The sequence below is a fragment of the Rhipicephalus microplus genome, unplaced genomic scaffold (assembly GCF_043290135.1).
Source record: "Rhipicephalus microplus isolate Deutch F79 unplaced genomic scaffold, USDA_Rmic scaffold_107, whole genome shotgun sequence".
NCBI classification, from domain to species: Eukaryota; Metazoa; Arthropoda; class Arachnida; order Ixodida; family Ixodidae; genus Rhipicephalus; species Rhipicephalus microplus.
This window is the reverse complement of record NW_027464679.1, coordinates 382,178-405,000: the sequence shown is the minus strand read 5'-3', so window position 1 is coordinate 405,000 and position 22,823 is coordinate 382,178. Positions and strand designations below refer to the sequence as shown.

Genomic DNA, 22,823 nt, shown 5'->3' with positions numbered 1-22,823 from the left:
CCCAGCAGAGCTTCGATGGAGAGAGACGCTACTATAGAGTAACCAGCAGAGGCAGAGGCGGGAAGCGTGACTTAAATGTGAAAAATGACACTGGTAAGGAGGATGGCAGGGAGGGTAGGCTGAGAAAATACAAAGTAAATGCGAGGAAAACGAAGACACAGAAAAAAAAATTCCCCGCGATGAGCAGGAAGCTTAGCAAACCCCATTGTGTAAAAACAAAATAACCATAACAATGAAGATTCAATGAAGAAGTTTCTCTTCCATGCATATTTTTTTGTTGTAACACACAAGTCCATTCGCACAATTTATTGCCCAACCTTATGAAGGAAAGAAAGCGGGAAAGGAGGAAACATAAAAAAATGAAAGCGAGAAGTGTAGATAGAAGGAAAGAAGTGTACATTTAAGGGCTCATTTGCCTTGTTAGATACACTATTATTGAGATCTAATAGACAATGATGACAAGGGATTATTAGAGAATGTTACTAGAAGTAACTGCAATGCAAATCTGAAGAAAGAAAAGTGGACAAGAAGATAACTTGCCACGGCCAGGGACGGAACCTGCGACCTTCGAATATCACGTCCCCTGGCATGATCGTCTGTATGATGAATGGATAGATGAACTTTTAATTGGTCCTTTGGAATGTGCTTTAGCACGTCGCGAGCCACTCCCTCGTCGGAACAGAAAGACCAAGTATCTCTGCTGCGTCGCGGACCCGGTGGACTGCCCATAGCTGTTGTTCGAGTCCGGAGCTTGCACCCTCCCATTTGGACGGCGGGATGACTTCCCCACAGCGTAACGCGGGGCACCGCCAGAGCATATGTTCCAAGGTAGCTATATCGTGGCAGAATGAACATATATTAGTTGGCTGTATTTCGGGATAAATTCTGTTCAATAGCGCGGGATTATAGGTGCGCCCCGACCTGAAGAAGCCTGAGTGTAAAAGCCTATGGTCTGCTTAGTTTCCTGTGTGGTGGAGTGTATTGTCTCCGCACCAGGTAAAAATATTTTGTCAGTACATTATACGAGATGGGAGGGTCACGGTTCTCCAAGACATCAACGCCGCGCCCCCATCTCATTATAAAAATGCAGACAGTGGGACATCATATTATTCAATTAGGAACGTTAGGAGCCCTATAATGCTGCGAAGGCACGCTTGCTGATGGTGGCGTAACCAGAGATCGGGGCCTGTGAGGAGGTGGGGGGGTGGACGCTGGTTTTTTTTCAGGCATTCATTCTTTGCTGCAAAGGCATAGCAGCATCGCTTTCTTGGCGAGGAGATTCGAGGACGCTGTTGCGTGACAACCGCGTCTGAGACCGCAATAACCTGACTGGAAACCGCAGAGTCACGACAAGACGACGTTTTGTCGAGCTTCGCACGCACGACGACCTTCACCCACTCCGGACGGGGGACGACAACACGGCGTCTCGCCGTCTTTTCGGCTGCGCGTGAAGAGAAAAGAACGCTTGTAGTGCTCAAGACGCGGCACACCTGTACGAATACTTGCTTTCACAGTGCTTGCGTTAAATGTGCGCCAAGCTTCGCTGGCACTTTGTACAGCATTTATGAAGTACCGCTTCTGATCCTCGCTTGATGTAATTGAATGAACATGTGAGGACATAAAAGAATTGGCAGATCTTACGTATACAGTGGGAATTGATGATATGCGAAGCACTAAAGGCGAACGTTATGTCAATTTAAAATCAGCACAACGCTACGAGGCGGGGGTAAATTATGCCGTACATGACTTCCAAAGCATGGTTATCATGGTTGGACGTGTCATTTGCCTTCGTCGTCTATTTACGTCACGTAATACCAACTTTTAGTATATGTTGAGCTAGACAAACAGCCGCGAGCGCGTTATGAGCGTAGCATGTAGTCATGTTTTAAAAGACACGCATATCATGATTATAATGTTTGGACCTGTAAATTACATTCGTCGTCCATTCATGTCACGTAATACCAAATTTGGCATATTTAGAACTACCGAAACGGCCGCGAGCACATCATGAGCGTGCCATGTAGTCATGTTGTTACATGACACGCATGTCATGATTTTCATGTTAGGGTCTGTCGCTGGTGTTCGCCATGTAGTCAAGTCATACCATACCAGTTTTGGAACATGTCTTGTAGGTGAAACCACCACAAGAGAAACAAGACCATGAAATGTAACTCATGACTTCATGACATACATGTTAAGATTTCAATGTTATGACTAGTTACTTATGATCGTCATACAGTCATTATGCCATATCAAGCTTGGTATCCATATCATTATCGAAACGGCCAGGAGAGCTAAAAGTCATAAGCGGACATACAGACAGACAGGCAGACAGACAGACAGACAGAAAAATACATCGATCGATAGATAGATAGATAGATAGATAGATAGATAGATAGATAGATAGATAGATAGATAGATAGATAGATAGATAGATAGATAGATAGATAGATACGCTCAGAGTCACCGAAGTTCACTAATGCTTCGCATTTAAGAAATTAAGACAGCATCACCTTGCATTCATTACATCACATTAGGGCCTTCTACCGAAAACAAGGGAACCGCAAGTGGACACGGAGGAGCCCTAATAGCGAAAATAAGAACGAAATAGACTTTATAATGAGTGCACACCCAGGCATCGTGCAGGATGTGGAAGTGGTTGGCAAGGTACGATGCAGTGACCATAGAATGGTACGGTCTCTAATTCGCCTAGACTCGAGAAAGGAACGACGGAAACTGATACGCAGGAAGCCAATCAATGAGCTAGCACTGTAAGGGAAAGTACATGAATTCAGAGTCTCGCTTCAGAACAGGTACTCAGCTCTTAGGAAACCAACCTTAGCGTAGATACAATGAATGATAATCTGACGAGAATCATTACGGAGTGTGCAGTGGAAGTTGGAGGCAGGATAGTTAAACAGGACAATGGCAAGCCTTCCCAGGTGTCACAGAACGAGCGCTAAAAAAGAGCGCGCCGCCAAATCCTTGCGACAACGGGCGGCAGAAACGCCGCGAGGTAAAAAAAAAAAAGAAAGCAAACATCCAGGGCTCCCGGGCGCGCGCTCTCCCCGCAGAAGCACGGCTTCGCAGACGATCCTCCTCACCCCACATCGGCGGCCCAGCAAGGCCGCGATTTTTCTAGAACGAAGGAGGCGGGGTCAGACCGAGTGAATCATCCTCCGGGGAGGGCAGTCGAACCGTCTCGTGCCTCTCCCCAGCCTTCGCTGCGCGTCGCGCCGACGAAATGAGGAGAAATTTCTGGAAGGTGGCGCGGAAGGTATTTAATCGAGCGGCCGAGACGAGAAATCAGGAGAAGTCGGAAAGTTAGCGCCGGAGCGCGTAGGAATTCCGCCGTGGAGTCGGCGAAGGTTCTGCCCGTAGTGACAGAACAGGAGGAGACGGAAGTGAGCGCCAGAGTGCGTAGAGATTCCGCCGTGTAGTCGGCGAAGTTTTGGTCCGTAGGGACGGCTCGAGCTACAGGCAAGAGCGTGGGTTTACCGCTATCGAGCGAAGACGCGGGCAACAGCTGCGTGTGGGAAGCCGACGGATTCCCGGCGAAGAAGTTGAAGTTTGAAGAGTGGCCAATTGAAGAGGCGAGGTTTCCTGGAAGAGAAACTTCGAGAGCTGCGGAACGACAACAACGCTGGACTTTGAGTGAGTGATTCTCGGGAGAGTATCATTCAGACTTTTGATCCAAGGACTTTGGACTGAATAGGTTTTCTATCTCTTTAGTCCTTAAGTGTCTTGGTTGTTCAATGCATGCGACTGCATTGTAGTGCGTATCGTTGTCTGTGTCCGTTGTTTTGAGTGTGGCTGATTGTACTGTGTAGTACGTTGTTTGATTGGTGACGTATTGTATGTAACTATTGTGGAGTGTGCATTCTTGTGTTTGTTTTCGATCTGCCATTTTTGAGAATATAATATTTGTTTTGTTTATCAACTCTCGACTCTGACTTGTTCTTTGGGCCACAGCCGGCGTCCGCTGGCGCACCAATAAGGACCACTTCTAAATTGTCCACGCTTTCGTGGTGCGGTTCGGGGGGCCGATACTTCGGCCCTTGGAATTAGCCCGGCGATCGCCTCCCTAATAAACGGGACAGGTGTGACAATTAATCTGGCGTCCGCGATACAGGACCTTTTGGTGCACAGTGTGTCCAAAGTAGTGAGAAAGAGCCTCGAGTTGTTGATAGTGCTATCGGAACGATTTTGTGTGTTGTTCAGTGTTCTCGTTAACGAGTGCAGGGGAGTGCTCCGATAGACTGATCTAGGCAGATACTTTTTGCACGCGGCAAGGTTTTATTTGCGAGACACCATGGATCTCGAAAAGTTAGTTGCTCTTGGTGAGAAGATGGGTCTTTCTGGCGCCGAACTACGGAAGTGGGTAAGCCAGAAGGAGAAAGAGGTGGTGGAGAGAGAGAGGTTGGCAGCGGAGAGAGCCAAGAAAGAAAAAGCCGCTGAGTTAGAACGAGAGAGGTTGGCAGCTGAGAGGGCCAAGGAAGAAAAAGCAGCTGAGTTGGAACGAGAGAGGTTGGCAGCTGAGAGAGCGAAGGAAGAAAGAGAGCAACAATTGAAGTTGGAGCTGGAGAAAGAAAGACTGGCAGCTGAGAGGGCGAAAGAAGAAAGAGAGGAAAGGGAACGGCAGCGGCAGCACGAGATGGAACTCGGGCGGCTCCGTTTGCAACAGCGAAGTGAAACTCCCGTCCAAGCTAGAGTTGAGAGCAGCGAACGGGAAGATCACGGCTTCCGCTTGAACCCAAGCAAGCTGCTCGTAGCGTTTGATGAAAGGAAGGACGACCTAGACGCGTACCTTCACCGATTTGAGACGATTGCGAAGAGCCAGAATTGGCCGGAACATCAATGGGCAACTGCTTTGAGTACTTGCTTGAGTGGTGAAGCGCTCAGTGTGTACGGTAGGCTGACGCCGACCGATGCAGCCAACTATACAAAGGTGAAAGCTGCTTTGCTGAAGCGATTTAGATTTACCGTGGAAGGATTCCGGGACAGATTTCGGACAGGAAAGCCAGCTGACGGTGAGACAGCTACGCAGTATGCCGCCAGACTTTGCCATTATTTCGACAGATGGATTGAACTTTCAGGGACAGCGCAGGAGTACGATGAACTTAGAGAGCACCTAATTAGAGAACAATTTCTTACTAGTTGCCACCCAAGCCTGTCGCTGTACTTGAAAGAGAGGAAGGCTGAGTCACTTGAAGGAATGCTTGAATTGGCTGATCAATTCTTGGAAGCGCAATGTGGAACTAATTTGGCCAAGGTCAAGAAGGAGTGTCCCGATGATTCGAAGAAATTGGCTCCCGAAGAAAAGAAGCGTGCACCAGAGAGCATTCCGCGATGTTTTCTGTGCAACCGAGTGGGTCATCGCGCGAAAAACTGTCGAACGATCTTTACGAGCCCTACGGTAGTGAAATGTTTTAAGTGTGGTCAGACTGGGCACAAAGCAGATGCATGTCGAAACGGAGCGAGTCAAACTCACCAGGTATCCTGTGTGCAAGTGGCACCGAAATCCGATAATAATGCCGTCACCGACGGATTCGTAGAATTGAAAAATGGGGAGAAAATTCCTATTGTCGGTGCTGTAATGACAAAACAGCCAACCGGTGTTACGAAAGGAATGCCAGCGCGGCCTGGAAAAGTTGCGGGCAAAAAAGTTACGGTGTTAAGAGATACCGGCAGTTCCACTGTTATCGTGCGGAGAGATTTGGTACGGGAAAGGGAGTTAACAGGCAAAACGAAACCGGTCTGCTTAATTGACCATACAGTTCGGATGCTTCCTGAAGCAGAAATTGAGGTTGAAACCCCGTACTTCAGCGGGAAGGTTACTGCTTTATGCATGACGACCCCCCTGTACGACCTTGTCATCGGAAACATCGACGGGGCGCGAGGGCCAAGTGATCCAGAATGTTTGGGAGAAGACCCGAAGATAGAGCACTCGCCAACACAGCGGCCGCGAGATACAGTGGAGGAGCATCCCGTGACGGGTCTCACTAGAGCCCAAGGTGAAGCTGCGGCGCAAGAGACAGCGAAGGAGAAGACGATCGTGTCGAATAAGTTCACAGGCCGAGCAACTGGACGTACGTCGGCACGACCTCAACCGACTGACAGTGTAAAGGAGACGGAGTTGGCCAGCCGGGCAAAATGTAGAGGCATTATCAAGCGGGTAAATAAACAGACAGGACCCGTCGAATGTAATGACGCGTTAACGGTGTCGGAAGAGACAACGATGGCTGAGACGACGCCTCAGATATCGTCGTGGGAAAGGGCTCGCCGAAAAAGAACGTGGAAACACAAGAATAGATCGAGCGAGAACCGCAAGAAGGGACGCAAGCGCAGCTCGAAACACACGGGATAGGTGCTGAGGTGGAATCAGAATGAGTTTGGCAGGGCTGAGTGACATATGTTGTGCTAATGTTCTTGTTATCCTGTGTCTCAAGTGTATGTCGAGTGAGTCAGTGTTCTGTGCGATGGTGTGATGTATAGTGTTGTATAATTGTTGGATAGACAGAACTTTGTACGTTTGTATTGTTTAGAATGTGTGATGAAGTGTTGTAGGCATGTACCTGTGGCTATATTTCATGTGTTGTGGAATTGAACTACAATGTACGATTGTATTGATTGATATATTGTGAATGTGAAGTGTCATGAGCGACGGATTGTGTTACAGTCTGTGAGAATGTGTGGTGACTGTTCGCGCTCGTTTGTGTGGTTTTGAATATTATGAGATAATATTCTTAAAGTGGGGGGCAGTGTCACAGAACGAGCACTAAAAAAGAGCGCGCCGCCAAATCCTTGCGACAACGGGCGGCAGAAACGCCGCGAGGTAAAAAAAAAAGAAAGCAAACATCCAGGGCTCCCGGGCGCGCGCTCTCCCCGCAGAAGCACGGCTTCGCAGACGATCCTCCTCACCCCACATCGGCGGCCCAGCAAGGCCGCGATTTTTCTAGAACGAAGGAGGCGGGGTCAGACCGAGTGAATCATCCTCCGGCGAGGGCAGTCGAACCGTCTCGTGCCTCTCCCCAGCCTTCGCTGCGCGTCGCGCCGACGAAATGAGGAGAAATTTCTGGAAGGTGGCGCGGAAGGTATTTAATCGAGCGGCCGAGACGAGAAATCAGGAGAAGTCGGAAAGTTAGCGCCGGAGCGCGTAGGAATTCCGCCGTGGAGTCGGCGAAGGTTCTGCCCGTAGTGACAGAACAGGAGGAGACGGAAGTGAGCGCCAGAGTGCGTAGAGATTCCGCCGTGTAGTCGGCGAAGTTTTGGTCCGTAGGGACGGCTCGAGCTACAGGCAAGAGCGTGGGTTTACCGCTATCGAGCGAAGACGCGGGCAACAGCTGCGTGTGGGAAGCCGACGGATTCCCGGCGAAGAAGTTGAAGTTTGAAGAGTGGCCAATTGAAGAGGCGAGGTTTCCTGGAAGAGAAACTTCGAGAGCTGCGGAACGACAACAACGCTGGACTTTGAGTGAGTGATTCTCGGGAGAGTATCATTCGACTTTTGATCCAAGGACTTTGGACTGAATAGGTTTTCTATCTCTTTAGTCCTTAAGTGTCTTGGTTGTTCAATGCATGCGACTGCATTGTAGTGCGTATCGTTGTCTGTGTCCGTTGTTTTGAGTGTGGTTGATTGTACTGTGTAGTACGTTGTTTGATTGGTGACGTATTGTATGTAACTATTGTGGAGTGTGCATTCTTGTGTTTGTTTTCGATCTGCCATTTTTGAGAATATAATATTTGTTTTGTTTATCAACTCTCGACTCTGACTTGTTCTTTGGGCCACAGCCGGCGTCCGCTGGCGCACCAATAAGGACCACTTCTAAATTGTCCACGCTTTCGTGGTGCGGTTCGGGGGGCCGATACTTCGGCCCTTGGAATTAGCCCGGCGATCGCCTCCCTAATAAACGGGACAGGTGTGACACCAGGAAACGAAGAATCTCATTAAGAAGCGTCAAATCATGAAAGTTTCAAGTACAACAGACAAAATAGAACTGACAGAGCTTTCAAAGTTGATTAATAGGCGTAAGGTATCCGATGTAAGAAGGTATAACATGGAGAGAATTTAACACGCTCTGAAAAACAGAGAAAGCGTCAAAGCAGTGGAGAGGAAACTTGGGATATAGGCAAAAATCGGATGTATGCACCAAGAGACAAAGAAGGCAAAATAACTACCAATATGGATAGGATAGTTAAAGTAGCGGAGGAGTTTTACAGAGATCTGTACAGAAGCCGGGACAACCTCGACTTTAATGCTATAAGAACTAGCGGTAACCCAGATGACACACCACCAGTAATGATAGAAGTCAGAAAAGCTTTGGAGAGCATGCAAAGAGGCAAAGCTGCTGGTGAGGATCAGGTAACATCAGATCTGCTGAAAGATGAAGGACAGATTGTGTTAGAAAAGCTAGCCACCCTGTTTACGAGGTGTCTCCTGACGGGAAGAGTACCAGAGTCTTGGAAGAACGCTAACATCATTTTAATACATATATAAAAAAGGAGATGACAAGGACTTGAAGAATTACAGGCCGATAAGCTTACTCTCTGTAGTATACAAGCTATTTACAAAGGTAATTGCTAACACAGTAAAGAAAACATTAGAATTCAATCAACCAAAAGAACAAGCAGGATTTCAAACAGGCTACCCAACAATCAACCTCATTCATACTGTCAATCAGGTAATATAGAAATGCTCAGAATATAACCAACCACTATACATAGCCTTCATACATTACGAGAAGGCATTTGATTCAGTAGAAATATCAGCCGTCATGCAGACAATGCGGAATCAGGGCGTCAATGAAGTATATATAAACATCCCGGAAGAAATCTACAGGGGATCAACTGCTACCATAGTGCTTCATAAAGAAAGCAACAGAATACCAATCAAGAAGTGTGTAAGGCAGGGGGACACAATCTCCCCAATACTATTTACCGCGTGCTTACAGGAAGTTTTCAGAAGCCTAGAATGGGAACAGTTAGGACTAAGAGTTAATGCGGAGTACCTTAGTAACCTGCGCTTCGCCGATGACATTGCATTGCTGAGTAACTCAGGGGACGAATTGCAACTCATGATTACGGAGTTAGACAAGGAGAACAGAAAGGTGGGTCATGCTTTAACACAAATTATAACGCAGTACACCTTCCAATGGCCACATTCACAGCCTTCAGAAATGTGACACATCTATTGTTTGACTTTGCGAACATCTTGTGCGCGATATTTATCGTTTTGCTTTTTATTACAATATTTAGGGGACGTTTCATTCTTTGAGTGTGACTTTTATTTGAGATTTGGCTGTTTTAGGCGGAGAGTAAATTAAGGTGCAACTGTCCTATGAAATTTGTAAAGACCTACAGCGAGCTTACTTCACTATACAAGGACTCCCATCTCAACGTTGCACATAGTGAAACATGAGCCATCAAGGCCAAGCCTTGATCATGGCGAAACCCTTGTTACGCTGGCGTGGAAATCGAACGTCTGGCGTCACGGCACATTCAGTCGATCATGTGATGTCCCTTGAGTGCATTCTGCAGAGTAAAAAGGGGGCGCTGTGCGTCAAATCGAGGGTAGGGCACACAACAGGTAAGGCGTTAGAAGTAGGTATAAAATAAAAAAATATCGAAAAAGCGAGAACGAAATAGCGAAGATACTATTACGTCTATCCATCGGCGTGTGCACGACGAAAGACAGGGGAGGGGCGGTCATACCATCCTTCTTAATCAACCGAAAGGTATAGCGCCAAGTCTGCTCCGTACCTTCACTCAGACGTACGCCCAGCACCAAATGTTTGCGGGACACGAGATGTTCGATTAAGCTGAATTCCTGCTTTGTCCGGGAATGTAACCTCCAAATGAATGTTCCATATTGCACTTGACTTTGCAACCTTCACAGTCACCAACTTGATTACAAGCGTTAAGCACTGCCACAGCAGAAATTAGCATTTGCTGTGGATCCAACGTCCTGCAAACTTTTGCTATTGACTGTACATGTCCCGTAGATCTTCAATGTGCAAGGTTATGGCCACACAAGCTTTTAACAATATAGCCCCCTCCCCCCCCCCCCCTGCAATACTTGGGGACCAAATGCAGGCCACTGTGGTAAGAACGCAGTCCCTTCATTGCCACTTTTACATCCCCGGCGTCAAGATTGCTTTACTGTTTTTTTTAAGCACCCATCGGGATTGGGAGTGAGGGGGCCATGCGGTCAGACATCGCCTCCCTCTCCTCCTCACTTGAAGGGAACCCTCAGCACGCATATGCATCCATAGAAGAGCTCCACTTACCCTCATGCGAAACAGCTGCGCTTCCATGAGCTCGGGCTTGACCCAGACGTCGTTGTCCGAAACGTCGAAGCTGCCCACGTACTGAAACACCAAGAGGACGTCGGTATTAAACGAAGTATTCTCAGTTGCGCGTATAGTGCAGCTTGAACGAAATACAATGTAAGCCTACAGGGCTGTAGCACATTCCTTTTACAAACACTAGAGGCGGAATCCATCGGAAAGATTTGTTAAAAGACGGCATCAACGCATGTCCAATGACTGTAGAAATTTCATGGTTGACGCCCAGCAACAGAACAGTTTTTCTTTGCAATTTGTTGCTATTTATTTTACTACGTCGTATCCGTGACGGAAATACGTCAGCGAAGCCATGGTACCCCGGCGTATAACATTCGCGTGTTAAGAATATATCACAGAGTCCCTTTTGCATTTGCCAAAGATGACTTGAAAACGAAAGCTATCGTCGTCTTCGTCTCAGCTTATATATTGATCTATCCCCCGCGCCCCTGGGAAAGGTTTCGTGTCTGATGTGATTTTGCATTGCCTCCAGCATCGGAGGTGTTGCAAGTTTTCTGTACCACAACTGGTTTAGCACTGTCTCTTTTGACCAGTTCGCCTTTTAAGAAGCGAAAATGTCATGCGATGATGTCATCATGCGACGTCATAAACTATGGCGATCTGTGACGTCACATGGACGCGTGATAACATAATGGTAATCTTTTGAACGACTCGCCGATGCCACCGGCATTCAGTTTTCGTGTTTGGTGAGGCATCTAACGCTCTCGTCTCAACAAAATACCGTATATATGTGTCCCACTCAACCATCCTAACAATTTACACAAATTAACGAAAATGCACTGCGTTCTCGATAGCAGCGATTTCACAGCAATGAAAATCACAGGGGAACTGCTGTTTCTGTAAAGAAATGTTCGAGACCTCTTTTGAGCAACGGCGATTCCAAAAGCTTTTTTAACTCCTCTCTGACTGACTATTATCTTTCTATTCTGTCGTATGAATTGGTTCCTGAAAAAAGGGGAAGATAGCACGAACGGAGCGACACCTGTGATCCACGCTGAAACTTGCGGGAAGCAAGGCTCAGCGCCAGCAGGCGCTTCGCCGTCTATTCAACCAAACCATTTCTTTCTTTCTTTTCTTCTCTTTCTTTTTTTTCTTTGTTTCTTCCTTTCTTCCTTTCTTTCCTTCTTTCTTTCTCTCTTTTACGCGGCCTTTCACTCCTCTTACATTTATGTTGTTCATTCGTCGCTTTAGACTCCACTGCCATCTATACCGTCTGCACCCTGTAAACCATGCTCCTACCCCAATGGCGGCCATTCATTTTCGTAATTAGGGCCGAGCATTCCACCTCGTTAACGCCGCGACAGGCACAAATCCGCGGCACGCCCGCGCAGACTATAACGTCTTACTATTATAACTAGCAGCGCCTAACTCAAACCGGCGCCGCACTGCCTCGAACATGGCCGCCGACCACAGCTTTATACCTGTACACCTATGCACACAAACATGCAACAACTGCCCTGCAATGATGCACGCTTGCGTTTATTCGTTCCGTTTTCGTATTCGCAGGGCATTGAGAAGACACACGAACGCATACAGGCGCCCTCGGCGCAAAGGATGAGGAGGAGGTCAAGGTTGAGTGCAGGGAAGGGAGCGCTGTACGCCGCCGAACAAAGTCCGCCGAACCATCCCAGACGCCTCTGTTGCTTCTTCGCTTCGTGGCGTCGTCGCACTGTGAACGCATATATTATATACTACTGCAAGCACTCGCAAATTACGGCCGCCGCCCCCTCACGGGCCGACAGAACAATTCTCGGAATTAATTGAAAGACCACCCCCCTTCCCTACGCCTACTTTTTCTTTCTTTCTTTCCTTTAACCACTTTACATTTCGCCGAGGGTGGTTCTGCCTTACACGGCGACCTTTTTGATCCGCTTGCGCGCTCTCGGAACAATCCCCGCCCAACTCATGTGATAGCTCCCATCTTTGGTTTCTATATACGCAGTCTTACACAGCCATGTACGGCAGTGAAGGTGGCTCTTTGTATACGCAGCCCTCTTCATTGACACAACGCATCTGTGCATTTCCGCTTATTTCGAACGACCGCTTTTGTATTCGCACACTTTCTAAACCCGCGAGTTTTTTGTTTTTTTTTTTGAGACAATCTGAGAACCTATACAGGTTGTCCCACGTAACTTGAGCCGAGACCTTCAAAATTATACGCGCACCGGAAGCGAATCGAACCAAACGCAAACCTATAAATGCACGAACCAAACACATAAGTGCATATGGGTATGCGATAGTACTATAACGTATACTTATTCAGATTATATTTTTGCCCTCAACTAATTATTCATTTATGTTTCCCAACTTAATTATTACTAAATGAGCACCCAAAGTATGGTCGCTGAGTTGTACAGAACCTACAGAAACCGCCTGTTCGATATTTTTCGCGTATAGTTCTTGCTTACAAATTAAAACGAAAGATTACGGAATGTGACCAGAGTCGCAATATATATATATATATATATATATATATATATATATATTGTAATGATGACAAAGCGGCGATCGTGCTCGGCGCATACCTGGGAGAGACGGAAGACGATGAAGAGGAAGCAGATAAAGAACAGCCGGCCTGCAGCAAAGGCGTTGTCTCTTTGTCTTATTTCTCCGCGTTACAATGGCGCAGTCGCGAACTACTGACCCCGATATCCCTGCGTCCACTACACTTCGAAGTGGACGAGTGCTCTCGAACTCCCCACCGATCACGGACGGCGTCCAAGCCTCCACGGCGGCACCGCATCATGACTGCAGCGAGGCCATTTCTCGAGGCTTCTCTCTGTTCGCCCAAGAGCTCAAGACATCCGGGTTTGGCTGCGCCTCTTTTGGATCGTTCAACGAGAACGAAATTCCATATTTTCATGGATTCAAGGATGACCCTACCAACTGGGTAAGCGTGATAAACTCGGTTGCCCTTAAATACTCGTGGAGCGACACGATTAAGAAGTCGGTCGCTGAAGGACGTTTGCGAGGATCTGCCCAAGCGTGGCATCGTTTCCAAGGCAGTACATACGCTACATGGCAAACATGGAGCGCGGCCCTGATGTCCGCGTTTGCGCCGCTTCCGAGCGCTTACGACGACCGTTTCATGACCATGCGGTCACGCCGGCAAGGTGCAACCGAGGACGTCGCGACTTACATCTACGACAAGCTGGACCTTTTACAAGCTTGCGATATACAGTGGACCTCCTCCGCAGCCAGGCAGTACATCATCGACGGGATCCATGACTCGACGCACGCAGCCGTCTTGTCCGCCTACAACCACCCAGTCCACATCTCCACTTTCGTACGCCAGGCAATGGAGTTGCAGGACACGTCTCATCGCCGGGCGGCTGCAGTTGGCCCAAAGGAGCCAGCTTCACCGAGACGCGGATGCTATACGTGTGGCCGCATCGGGCATGGGTATAAAAGCTGCCCACAAAGCCAACCTCAAGCGATGCAATATCAATCACGCCCACTTCCAACCCTCAAGGTCCGCGTCGACGGCATCGGAGAACTGACAGCTCTCGTTGATACCGGAGCTCAACGTACGGCGTTGCTTCGCCGCCACGCCTCCGAACCTCTCCAGCCTTGGACTGAGCCACCACTGCGGGGTCTCGGTGGCGACGTACTACCGGTCGGTGCCCTAAACCTGCAACTCAACACCGAGGCCGGCAGCAAGTTTTTGTCCTCGGTGCCCGTCTTCGACGACCTGCCCACAGACATGGTTTTAGGGGCCGACTACCTGCTCTCCGGGGAAGTGCGCCTCACGGTGGAAGGAAGTACCGTCAACCTCCATCCTGTGGCTCCAAGTGTGCCTCCGGCGCAATTCCAAGGTGAGCTGACGACGCCACTTACACTTCCCGCAATACTCGAGAGGCACGCATCGCTCTTCGCTGATACTACTACTCAGCTTCCCGGAACTAGCGTGCTAGTGCACCATATTACTACCGACAATCATCCGCCGGTGTCCATACCGTTACGTAGATATGCCGAACGAGAGCGGATATTAATTGACCAGCAGGTGCAAGAAATGCTTGCCGCAAGCATAATCAGGCCATCTTCTAGCCCGTGGGCAGCACCTGTTGTCCTAGTCCGTAAAAAGGACGGCAATCTCCGATTCTGTGTTGACTACCGAGAGCTGAACAAGCACACCATACCAGACTCGTACCCGCTGCCACGCATTGACGACGCTATTGACGCCGTACGAAAAGCGAGGTTCTTTTCGTCGCTAGATTTAAAAGCAGGGTATTGGCAGATCAACGTGGCTGAAGAAGATAAGTTTAAGACGGCCTTCCGAACACCATCTGGCTTGTACGAGTTTAATCGGATGCCGTTCGGTCTGCGAACTGCTCCAAGCACCTTTCAGCGTGCCATGAACACAGTGTTAGGCACACTGATAGACCGTGCCTGCGTCGTGTACCTCGATGACGTTCTAGTCATCGGGGAAACAGAAAAACAACATCTACAAAATCTCGACACGGTTCTGCAGAGGCTATACAACACCGGCTTTCGACTTAACCGCGAGAAGTGCCAGTTTGGGTTGACGACAATATCTTATCTTGGTTATCAGATATCTCATAATGGCGTACGACCCTTGCCTGAACGCATAGACGCCGTTGCCAAATACCCTGCACCAACATCTATAAAACAGCTCCAGGTATTCCTAGGAATGGCGTCATACTTGCGCAAGTTTGTACCGAGCTTTGCGTCAACTGCTGCTCCACTCACGGACTTACTGAAGAAAAACGCCCAATTTCAGTGGGGTCCTTTGCAGGATAACGCCTTCCAAACCCTCAAACACCAGCTTACACATAGCCCGGTGCTCTGCCACTTTAATGAAGATTGGATGACAGAAGTCCATACTGATGCGAGTCAGATTGGCCTGGGGGCGGTTTTACTTCAACGTGACTCGAGTGGGCGTGGGCACGTCATCTGCTACGCCAGTCGTAAACTATCGGACGCAGAACGGCATTATCATTCGAATGAACTGGAGTGTTTGGCTGTAGTATGGAGTGTGGATGAAAAGTTCCGCCACTACTTGTTTGGCCGACACTTCACGGTAGTAACAGACAACTCCGCGATTGCGTGGATGTTCCAGAAGCAGCACCTCAAGCACAAGTTTGCCCGATGGATTGTTCGGCTCCAAGACTATACGTACGACATCCGTCACCGTGCTGGAGCACAAAATCAGCTTGCGGACGCTTTATCGCGAAATCCGATCGAGGAGTTCTCCACACGAAATCGAGAAACCTGGATCCTGTTTTCTCAACAGGACGTGACCAAGGCTCAGCAAGCCGATGGAAGACTCGCATCCGTTATAGACTCCATTGGCGATGCGGGACGCAATGCCAAGTTTGTCTTACGTAATGGAACGCTGTATCGGCGTCACTGGGCCGATAAAAGCACCGAGTGTCATCTCCTGGTCATTCCTGACACCTTAAGATCGAGCGTACTACGCGCCATCCATGACACTCCCGAGGGAGGCCATGTTGGCTACAGAGCCACCTTACGCAAGGCACAAGAACGTTTTTGGTGGCCGAAAATGGATAAAAGCGTGCGTTCATACGTTGCCAGTTGCGAGATTTGTCAGCAACACAAACGACGTCCTGGAGCTCGACATGGACTTCTTACGCCGATCAAGCCTCCAGAGACAATTTTCCACACGTTGGGCATAGATCACATCGGGCCTCTTCCAATGACGACAGCGGGCAATCGTTACATTATACTCGCTGTGGACTACTTGTCCAAGTTCGTAGAGGTCGCGGCCGTGCCTTCGCTTGCTGCTAGCCATGTCATCCGATTCCTGAAAGATCGCTTCGAATGGCGACACGGTCTTCCTAACAAGTTGATCTCCGACCGGTCGACCACCTTTCGCAGTCGCGAGCTCCGCACTTACCTACAACAAGCTGGAGTGGACCATCACTTCGCGTCGGCATACCATCCGCAGGCGAACGGACTGACCGAAAGGTCGAACCAGACTATCCAGGCTAGACTCGCACCGTACTGTAAGAATCACAAACGAGGTGAGGCCGACTGGGATGATCATCTCCAAGCAGCTGCGTACGCAGTGAACACGGCGGCACACAGCTCCACAGGAATTTGCCCCTACGAGATTGTCTATGGTCAGCTCCCGCAACTGAATGCTACGTTCGGTTTGGACACTCCCGTTAAAGTAGGGCGTTCCGCTGCACGCCAGAGACTTTGTCGCGATATCCGTGTGGAGGCGCGTAGGAGGATTGTGCATGCTCAACAGGCACAAAAGCGATACTACGACCGACGCCACCGTCCCGCGCCGAAATACAGTGTAGGTGATGAGGTGTGGCTACAGCGAGGTGCGCCATCGTCTTCAAACAAACTGCACCCAAAGTACGACGGCCCTTACATTATTTCTGAGCGCTTGGGAGATAACACTTGGCGAGTACGATCCACAGCTTCTGATACGCGCAGAGACAAGAGAAAACGGAATAACTTTGCGGTGCATGTGTCGCGGATGAAGAACTGCATACGGCGGCAAACGTGACATTGGTTTGTGTTTTTCTTACAGGAGTAGACCAGCTGCAGCGTGGCCGAGTGTAATGATGACAAAGCGGCGATCGTGCTCGGCGCATACCTGGGAGAGACGGAAGACGATGAAGAGGAAGCAGATAAAGAACAGCCGGCCTGCAGCAAAGGCGTTGTCTCTTTGTCTTATTTCTCCGCGTTACAATATATATATATATATATATATATATATATATATATATATATATATATATATATATATATATATATATATAATGAAATACACTTTAGTGGCGAATTGAACCAAACGCGTACTACTCGCACTAGCCTGTAGGTACTCAGGGCTATTTTTTTATTTCTCCCCACACTAATTAATTAGTAATTCTTAACTACCCGTTTTAATTATGGGCTGAAAATCTAAAATATGAACACAGTGCACTTTCAGAAACCACCGACTAAATTGTCTCCTGTACGATACATCTAGCGCCGTTATTTTTTCCGCGTTGTAAAGAAAGCCTACAGCATCACTATAGCAGTGCACTCGCGGTCCGTTGCACGGCTTCTTTTCAAATTTCGCGGGCTTTCTTTAGAACAGCGCGAGACGTATCGTACAGGAAACAATTTAGTCGGTGGTTTCTGAAAGAGCTCTACATCTCAGTGCTCATATTTTGGGTTTCCACGAGTTTCAAGCCTATAACGAAACAATACGTAATTAATAATTAATTAGTATGGGGAGAAAAAAAATAGCTCGAGTACCTAGAGGCTAGTGCGAGTACTATGCGTTTGGTTAAATTCGCCTCCTAAGTGCCTTTCATTTTCGAATTCTTAGCTCAACTTATGTGGGACACCCCATATATGTGACGCGTTACGAGCGATGGGGAATACAAAACAATGAACCGACTGGGTGGCGTGTATAGCAAGGAAAGATGCTCCACGCGATAATTCCACGAGAGGCTAAGGTTCAGACAAGGTACACGGTTGATAACAGTTTGTGCGCGCTAGCGCGAGGCGCTGCAGGATTCGAAGCGAACAAGAAATAGCCGTTCCTACCAGGCGGCGCTTAGCTCAACTCCGTCTGTCCTTGAAAGGGGAGGGAAGGTTATTCACACTTACTATGCAAATAACCTCATTGTACGTCCTTTACTTCTCTGTCTATCTCGCTCTACTATTCAAATGAGCGCCAAGAAAAGAATCGGCCGTGACTTATCGTGGCGATCAGTACGTCTGGCCTCGAGTATATACGAGGTGGAGGCTGTTCGCTAATGAAAATGTATAGCAGGAATCGAGGAATGCCTCCGAACAAAGGGGCGCTTCGTTATTAGAGTGCGTTGTTGAAGGAGCTGGCGGAGCACAGAATGACTGCATAAGCAAGTAATTAACACTCCTGTCTTGACGCGACGGAGGCTTGCTAAATTAGGCGAACCTAAAATAATCTCAATATAATCGGACCGCGAAATATGTTCACATATTGGGATCTTCTGGGCATGTGCACGCATGTACATAAGTGTTCTCTTTCACTCCTCCTTTATATCGACATTTCTTGCCTTTTCCATAGAGCAGCGAATCCAAAGCGATCAAGTTTCATCCATTTCACCCAATCTTTACATGGAAACGGAATCTGAGAACAATGTACCATTTTGTCCCCTCGAGAATATCGCCCGTCGTACGCGCCATTTGATTGCGATAGCAATTCGATGGACAGTCTCGGCTGGTTTTTGCGTCACTGCCACCGCCGTCGTCATGCACCATATATATATATATATATATATATATATATATATATATATATATATATATATATATATATATATATATATATATATATATATATATATATATATATATTGTGGGGGTGCTGACACACCCCCCCCCCCCCCTGTAAAGTTGTCTGCGCCGCGTGGCGCACGTGTCTCGCCCCAGGGCGTTATTTCGGTGGTGACCACCACCGGGCGATAGATGGCGTTGTGTTCGCTTTGAGTACCACTGTTGGTAGAGTGGTAGCGCCGGTGGTGGCCCCTGGCGGAAGGCGGGCCTTGGTGGTGGGCGAGCGTTGAGCGAGTCTCTTCTGCGCGTGGCGGCTGCCGCGAACGGTTGTCTGTAGCGCGGGTCCCCGGTGCTCGGCACCGCGGGCTTCGCGTCGGGGTCCCGCGTGTAAGGTCAGGCGTTGGCGACGCCGCCTTGGGTATGTGCTAGTGTGTTGGGTGTGTTAGTGTGTGTTTATCATGTTATTGTGTGTTTAGTGTGTCCTGGCATTACGTTGTTTGTATGGTTTAGTGTTAATTGAAATTGTTGTATCATTCGGCGGACGATATCGTCGTCTAAATTGGTTAATAAATGTATGTATGTGGGTTCGTTGTACCGATCGTGTCAACTGTGTCCGTTCACTCCGAGAGCGTGGCGTGGCGGTGCGCGCGTTCGCCTCGCCGAGACCCCACACTGGCTGCCCAACGTGGAGCTCTTGGAGTGTCGGACGTCGGTTCTTGCGGTTCGGTACAGGGATTTTGTTAGAGCCGGAGTAGAGTAGGCCTAGGGGGGACTTCTTTGCTAGCGTCGGTGGTGCGCTTTATTGAGAAGCGAGGGGATTGGTTTTGTAACGTGTTTCAATTTGTCGGCAAGTTGACTTTCTATTCATTTTTTTGCTCGCAAGTGTTGTTATTTTTTGTTGTTAGTTTTCAAAAACGTTGTTGAATTAGGACGAGAGCCATGCGGTCCGCATCCTGGGGTGAGCAAGGCCTAGAGCACGTGGTTTGTAGGCCAGGCCCGAAGCGAGTGAGTACGGAAGCCTCGTGGGTGGTCCGATTTTCTGTAAATAGCTTCTTCTATCTCTTTGGGCTCAGGGAGCCGGGCGTCGTTGCTGACTTGTATTGCGGCTCGACGCCGGGGCGTCGTGACACCGCCCGGGGCGGTGGACGCCGATCGCTCGGTAAGCTGCTGTGTGCGGCGAGCGATAGGGCCACCTCACAGAGTGGACGTCTCCTCGCGGCTGCCTCTTCTGCGCCTAGGCTGGGTGCTGGGTGGATGCCGGTTGTTGCCGAGCGACTCATTAGGCCTAAGGCTCTGCGCAGCCGCCTGTCGCACGTGGCACAACTAGGTGGATCGTAGCGTTGAGGTGTTGCGCTCCGCTTCCCTCACTTTTTTTTTCTTGTGAGCACGAGTTAGGAAAAGTGATTTTTGTTTTTATTTTGATGGGCGTCTCGGCCGCCACCGATGTATTAGCTAGCAGTACTAACCACCGTACCACGTGGCCGAAAAGCCTGAAGCTCCCTCCCCTGGGCCGCGCTCCTTTGTTTCTTTCGAGTTTTGTTTTTTGTTGATGTATTCAGCGGGAGGGATGTCATCCACGGCCGGCTGTCCTGCGCATCGTCAGCGTCGCTGGACAGGAATGCCGTCGTGAGTTCGGGCGATGAAGATGCCTGGGACCTGCGCAACTGCCTGCAGTCCGGCGCCCTCGTGAGTGCTGGTCGCAACTGGAAGACGTGTCGGCGCTAGCGACGGATCGTCGCGCCGACGGCAACGTTGCTGTTGCGGGGCCGGTACTGAGGTGAAGTCTAGCCGGAGAGTGCAGCAGTGTCGACCAGCGGCGGTGTCGTGGTGCAAGGACATTATGGTCGTGCGATATCATTTTTTTGTTAAAGCTTGTGTAGCTAATTTCTGATTTCGGGATATGGTTTGATTTAAGGTTGGGGGAATGTGGGGGTGCTGACACACCCCCCCCCCCCCCCCTGTAAAGTTGTCTGCGCCGCGTGGCGCACGTGTCTCGCCCCAGGGCGTTATTTCGGTGGTGACCACCACCGGGCGATAGATGGCGTTGTGTTCGCTTTGAGTACCACTGTTGGTAGAGTGGTAGCGCCGGTGGTGGCCCCTGGCGGAAGGCGGGCCTTGGTGGTGGGCGAGCGTTGAGCGAGTCTCTTCTGCGCGTGGCGGCTGCCGCGAACGGTTGTCTGTAGCGCGGGTCCCCGGTGCTCGGCACCGCGGGCTTCGCGTCGGGGTCCCGCGTGTAAGGTCAGGCGTTGGCGACGCCGCCTTGGGTATGTGCTAGTGTGTTGGGTGTGTTAGTGTGTGTTTATCATGTTATTGTGTGTTTAGTGTGTCCTGGCATTACGTTGTTTGTATGGTTTAGTGTTAATTGAAATTGTTGTATCATTCGGCGGACGATATCGTCGTCTAAATTGGTTAATAAATGTATGTATGTGGGTTCGTTGTACCGATCGTGTCAACTGTGTCCGTTCACTCCGAGAGCGTGGCGTGGCGGTGCGCGCGTTCGCCTCGCCGAGACCCCACAATATATATATATATATATATATATATATATATATATATATATATATATATCTGAAAGTCAGAATGTAAAAAAAAGGCAGATCCCACGTACCTGGGAATCGACGTTATGCAAAGCATGCGGAGGGAAGGTGACCGTGTTGCGATTTTTTTATTGAGTGACACGTCATTAAATGACGCTGAATATGTGTACAAACGTTGCACGCGCAGACATATGTTGAAGAGCTTCAGATGTTTATATAGTCAGTTGTTTGCACTTGCGCAACGATGCCAACTGGAACATGCGCATTAGCAACACCAGAAGCTGATACGAAGCGCTGATGCTCGCGAGGATGTTGGCCCTGGACACTGCTACATAAATCCCCTTTTGCGCACGGCAACTAACCACAATTGACGTTAACCCGACATGACGGCTGTATCATAAGAGTACATATGTGATGTTTATAAAATTGGGTAGGCATGCACTGCAACCACTACAACTACTAATTATGTTTCACGAAGATTAGCGACTATTTGAAAAGCAATTCCGAGACATGGCGTAGCTCTGTGGTAATATGCTTCACTGCCACGCAGAATGCTTGGGTTCGGTTGCAGCTGGGACCCTGGCATTTATTCTTTGGATTCGTCGGGTCGACGCTACCGATGTGGAGTACAACTTAACGCTTGCACGTTAACATTACCCATGTGTGTTCTCGTCGTTTGGGTAGATACTAAGTGTCAATCACCTGTGGCACATACCCGCCCGTGGGTATGTGCCATGTCTGGCGGGAAGTGTTTCACGACGTACGCGACGGGATCGTGGCATAATTCATGTCTTGACTAGCGCGTCATGTTCGCCAAACCATCTTACCCTCCCATGCTAATTTTGGTTCACGCCAAGTTAAGGGGGTGCCCACGAGAGCACCCAAACGTAAGCGGCTAGATAGATAGATAGGTGCGTTCAAATTCCCCGAAGTTCGCCAAGAAATCCTTCGCATTAAGGAAAAAAAAAGAGTTTCGTTTAATATTTTACTTGGTCGGTGTACTTCCTTCCCTGCCCCACCGCGGTGGTCTAATGGCTAAGGTACTCGGCTGCTGACCCACAGGTCGCGGGTTCGAATCCCGGCTGCGGCGGCTGCATTTCCGATGGAGGCGGAAATGTTGTAGGCCCGTGTGCTCAGATTTGGGTGCACGTTAAAGAACCCCAGGTGGTCGAAATTTCCGGAGCCCTCCACTACGGCGTCTCTCATAATTGATTGATATGTGGGGTTTAACGTCCCATAATCATATGGTGGTTTTGGGACGTTAAACCTCACATATCAAACAATCAATCAACTTCCTTCCCTTCATCCTGCTTCTTCTTTCCGACGGAAGCACGTACAAAACTGCAGTGGGCTATCACGCAATGTTTTCGGCAGGTAAAATGCTCTGGCCTCTGTCATTTAAGTTAGTCTATGTCAGCTGAACTTGAATTAATGGCGCTAATGTTAGACAGTGAAGAAGACACGTAATAGACGGACAAGCGCACATTCTTCTTAAGTGTCTTCTCCTGTGTCAAACATTTGCGCCATCAATGGAAATTCAGCTATGCACCCACTAGCCCGACAGCAAACGTTCCTCGTCCATGTCACTAGACTCAAACAAACTAAAGACAGAGAGAGAGAAAGAACGACAGTGCAACCACCTCCACCATCCACAGCTCCAACCAGCAACTACGCTTCAAAA

At 48.9% G+C, this 22,823-nt stretch overlaps 1 protein-coding gene across 2 annotated transcripts in view; it reads right to left on the bottom strand.

Annotated features, from left to right (window-relative positions):
* The window catches only part of LOC119180984 (uncharacterized), a 204,611-nt gene that overhangs the window by 163,657 nt on the left and 18,131 nt on the right, over positions 1-22,823 (bottom strand). The window contains exon 2 of one of the 2 annotated variants that reach the window (XM_037432141.2): positions 10,284-10,364. The exons of the other annotated variant lie outside the window; for it this stretch is intronic. Within the exon in view, the coding sequence (XP_037288038.2) occupies positions 10,284-10,364 (81 nt within the window). The remainder of the gene's footprint in view (positions 1-10,283; positions 10,365-22,823) is intronic. 2 annotated transcript variants of the gene reach the window in all.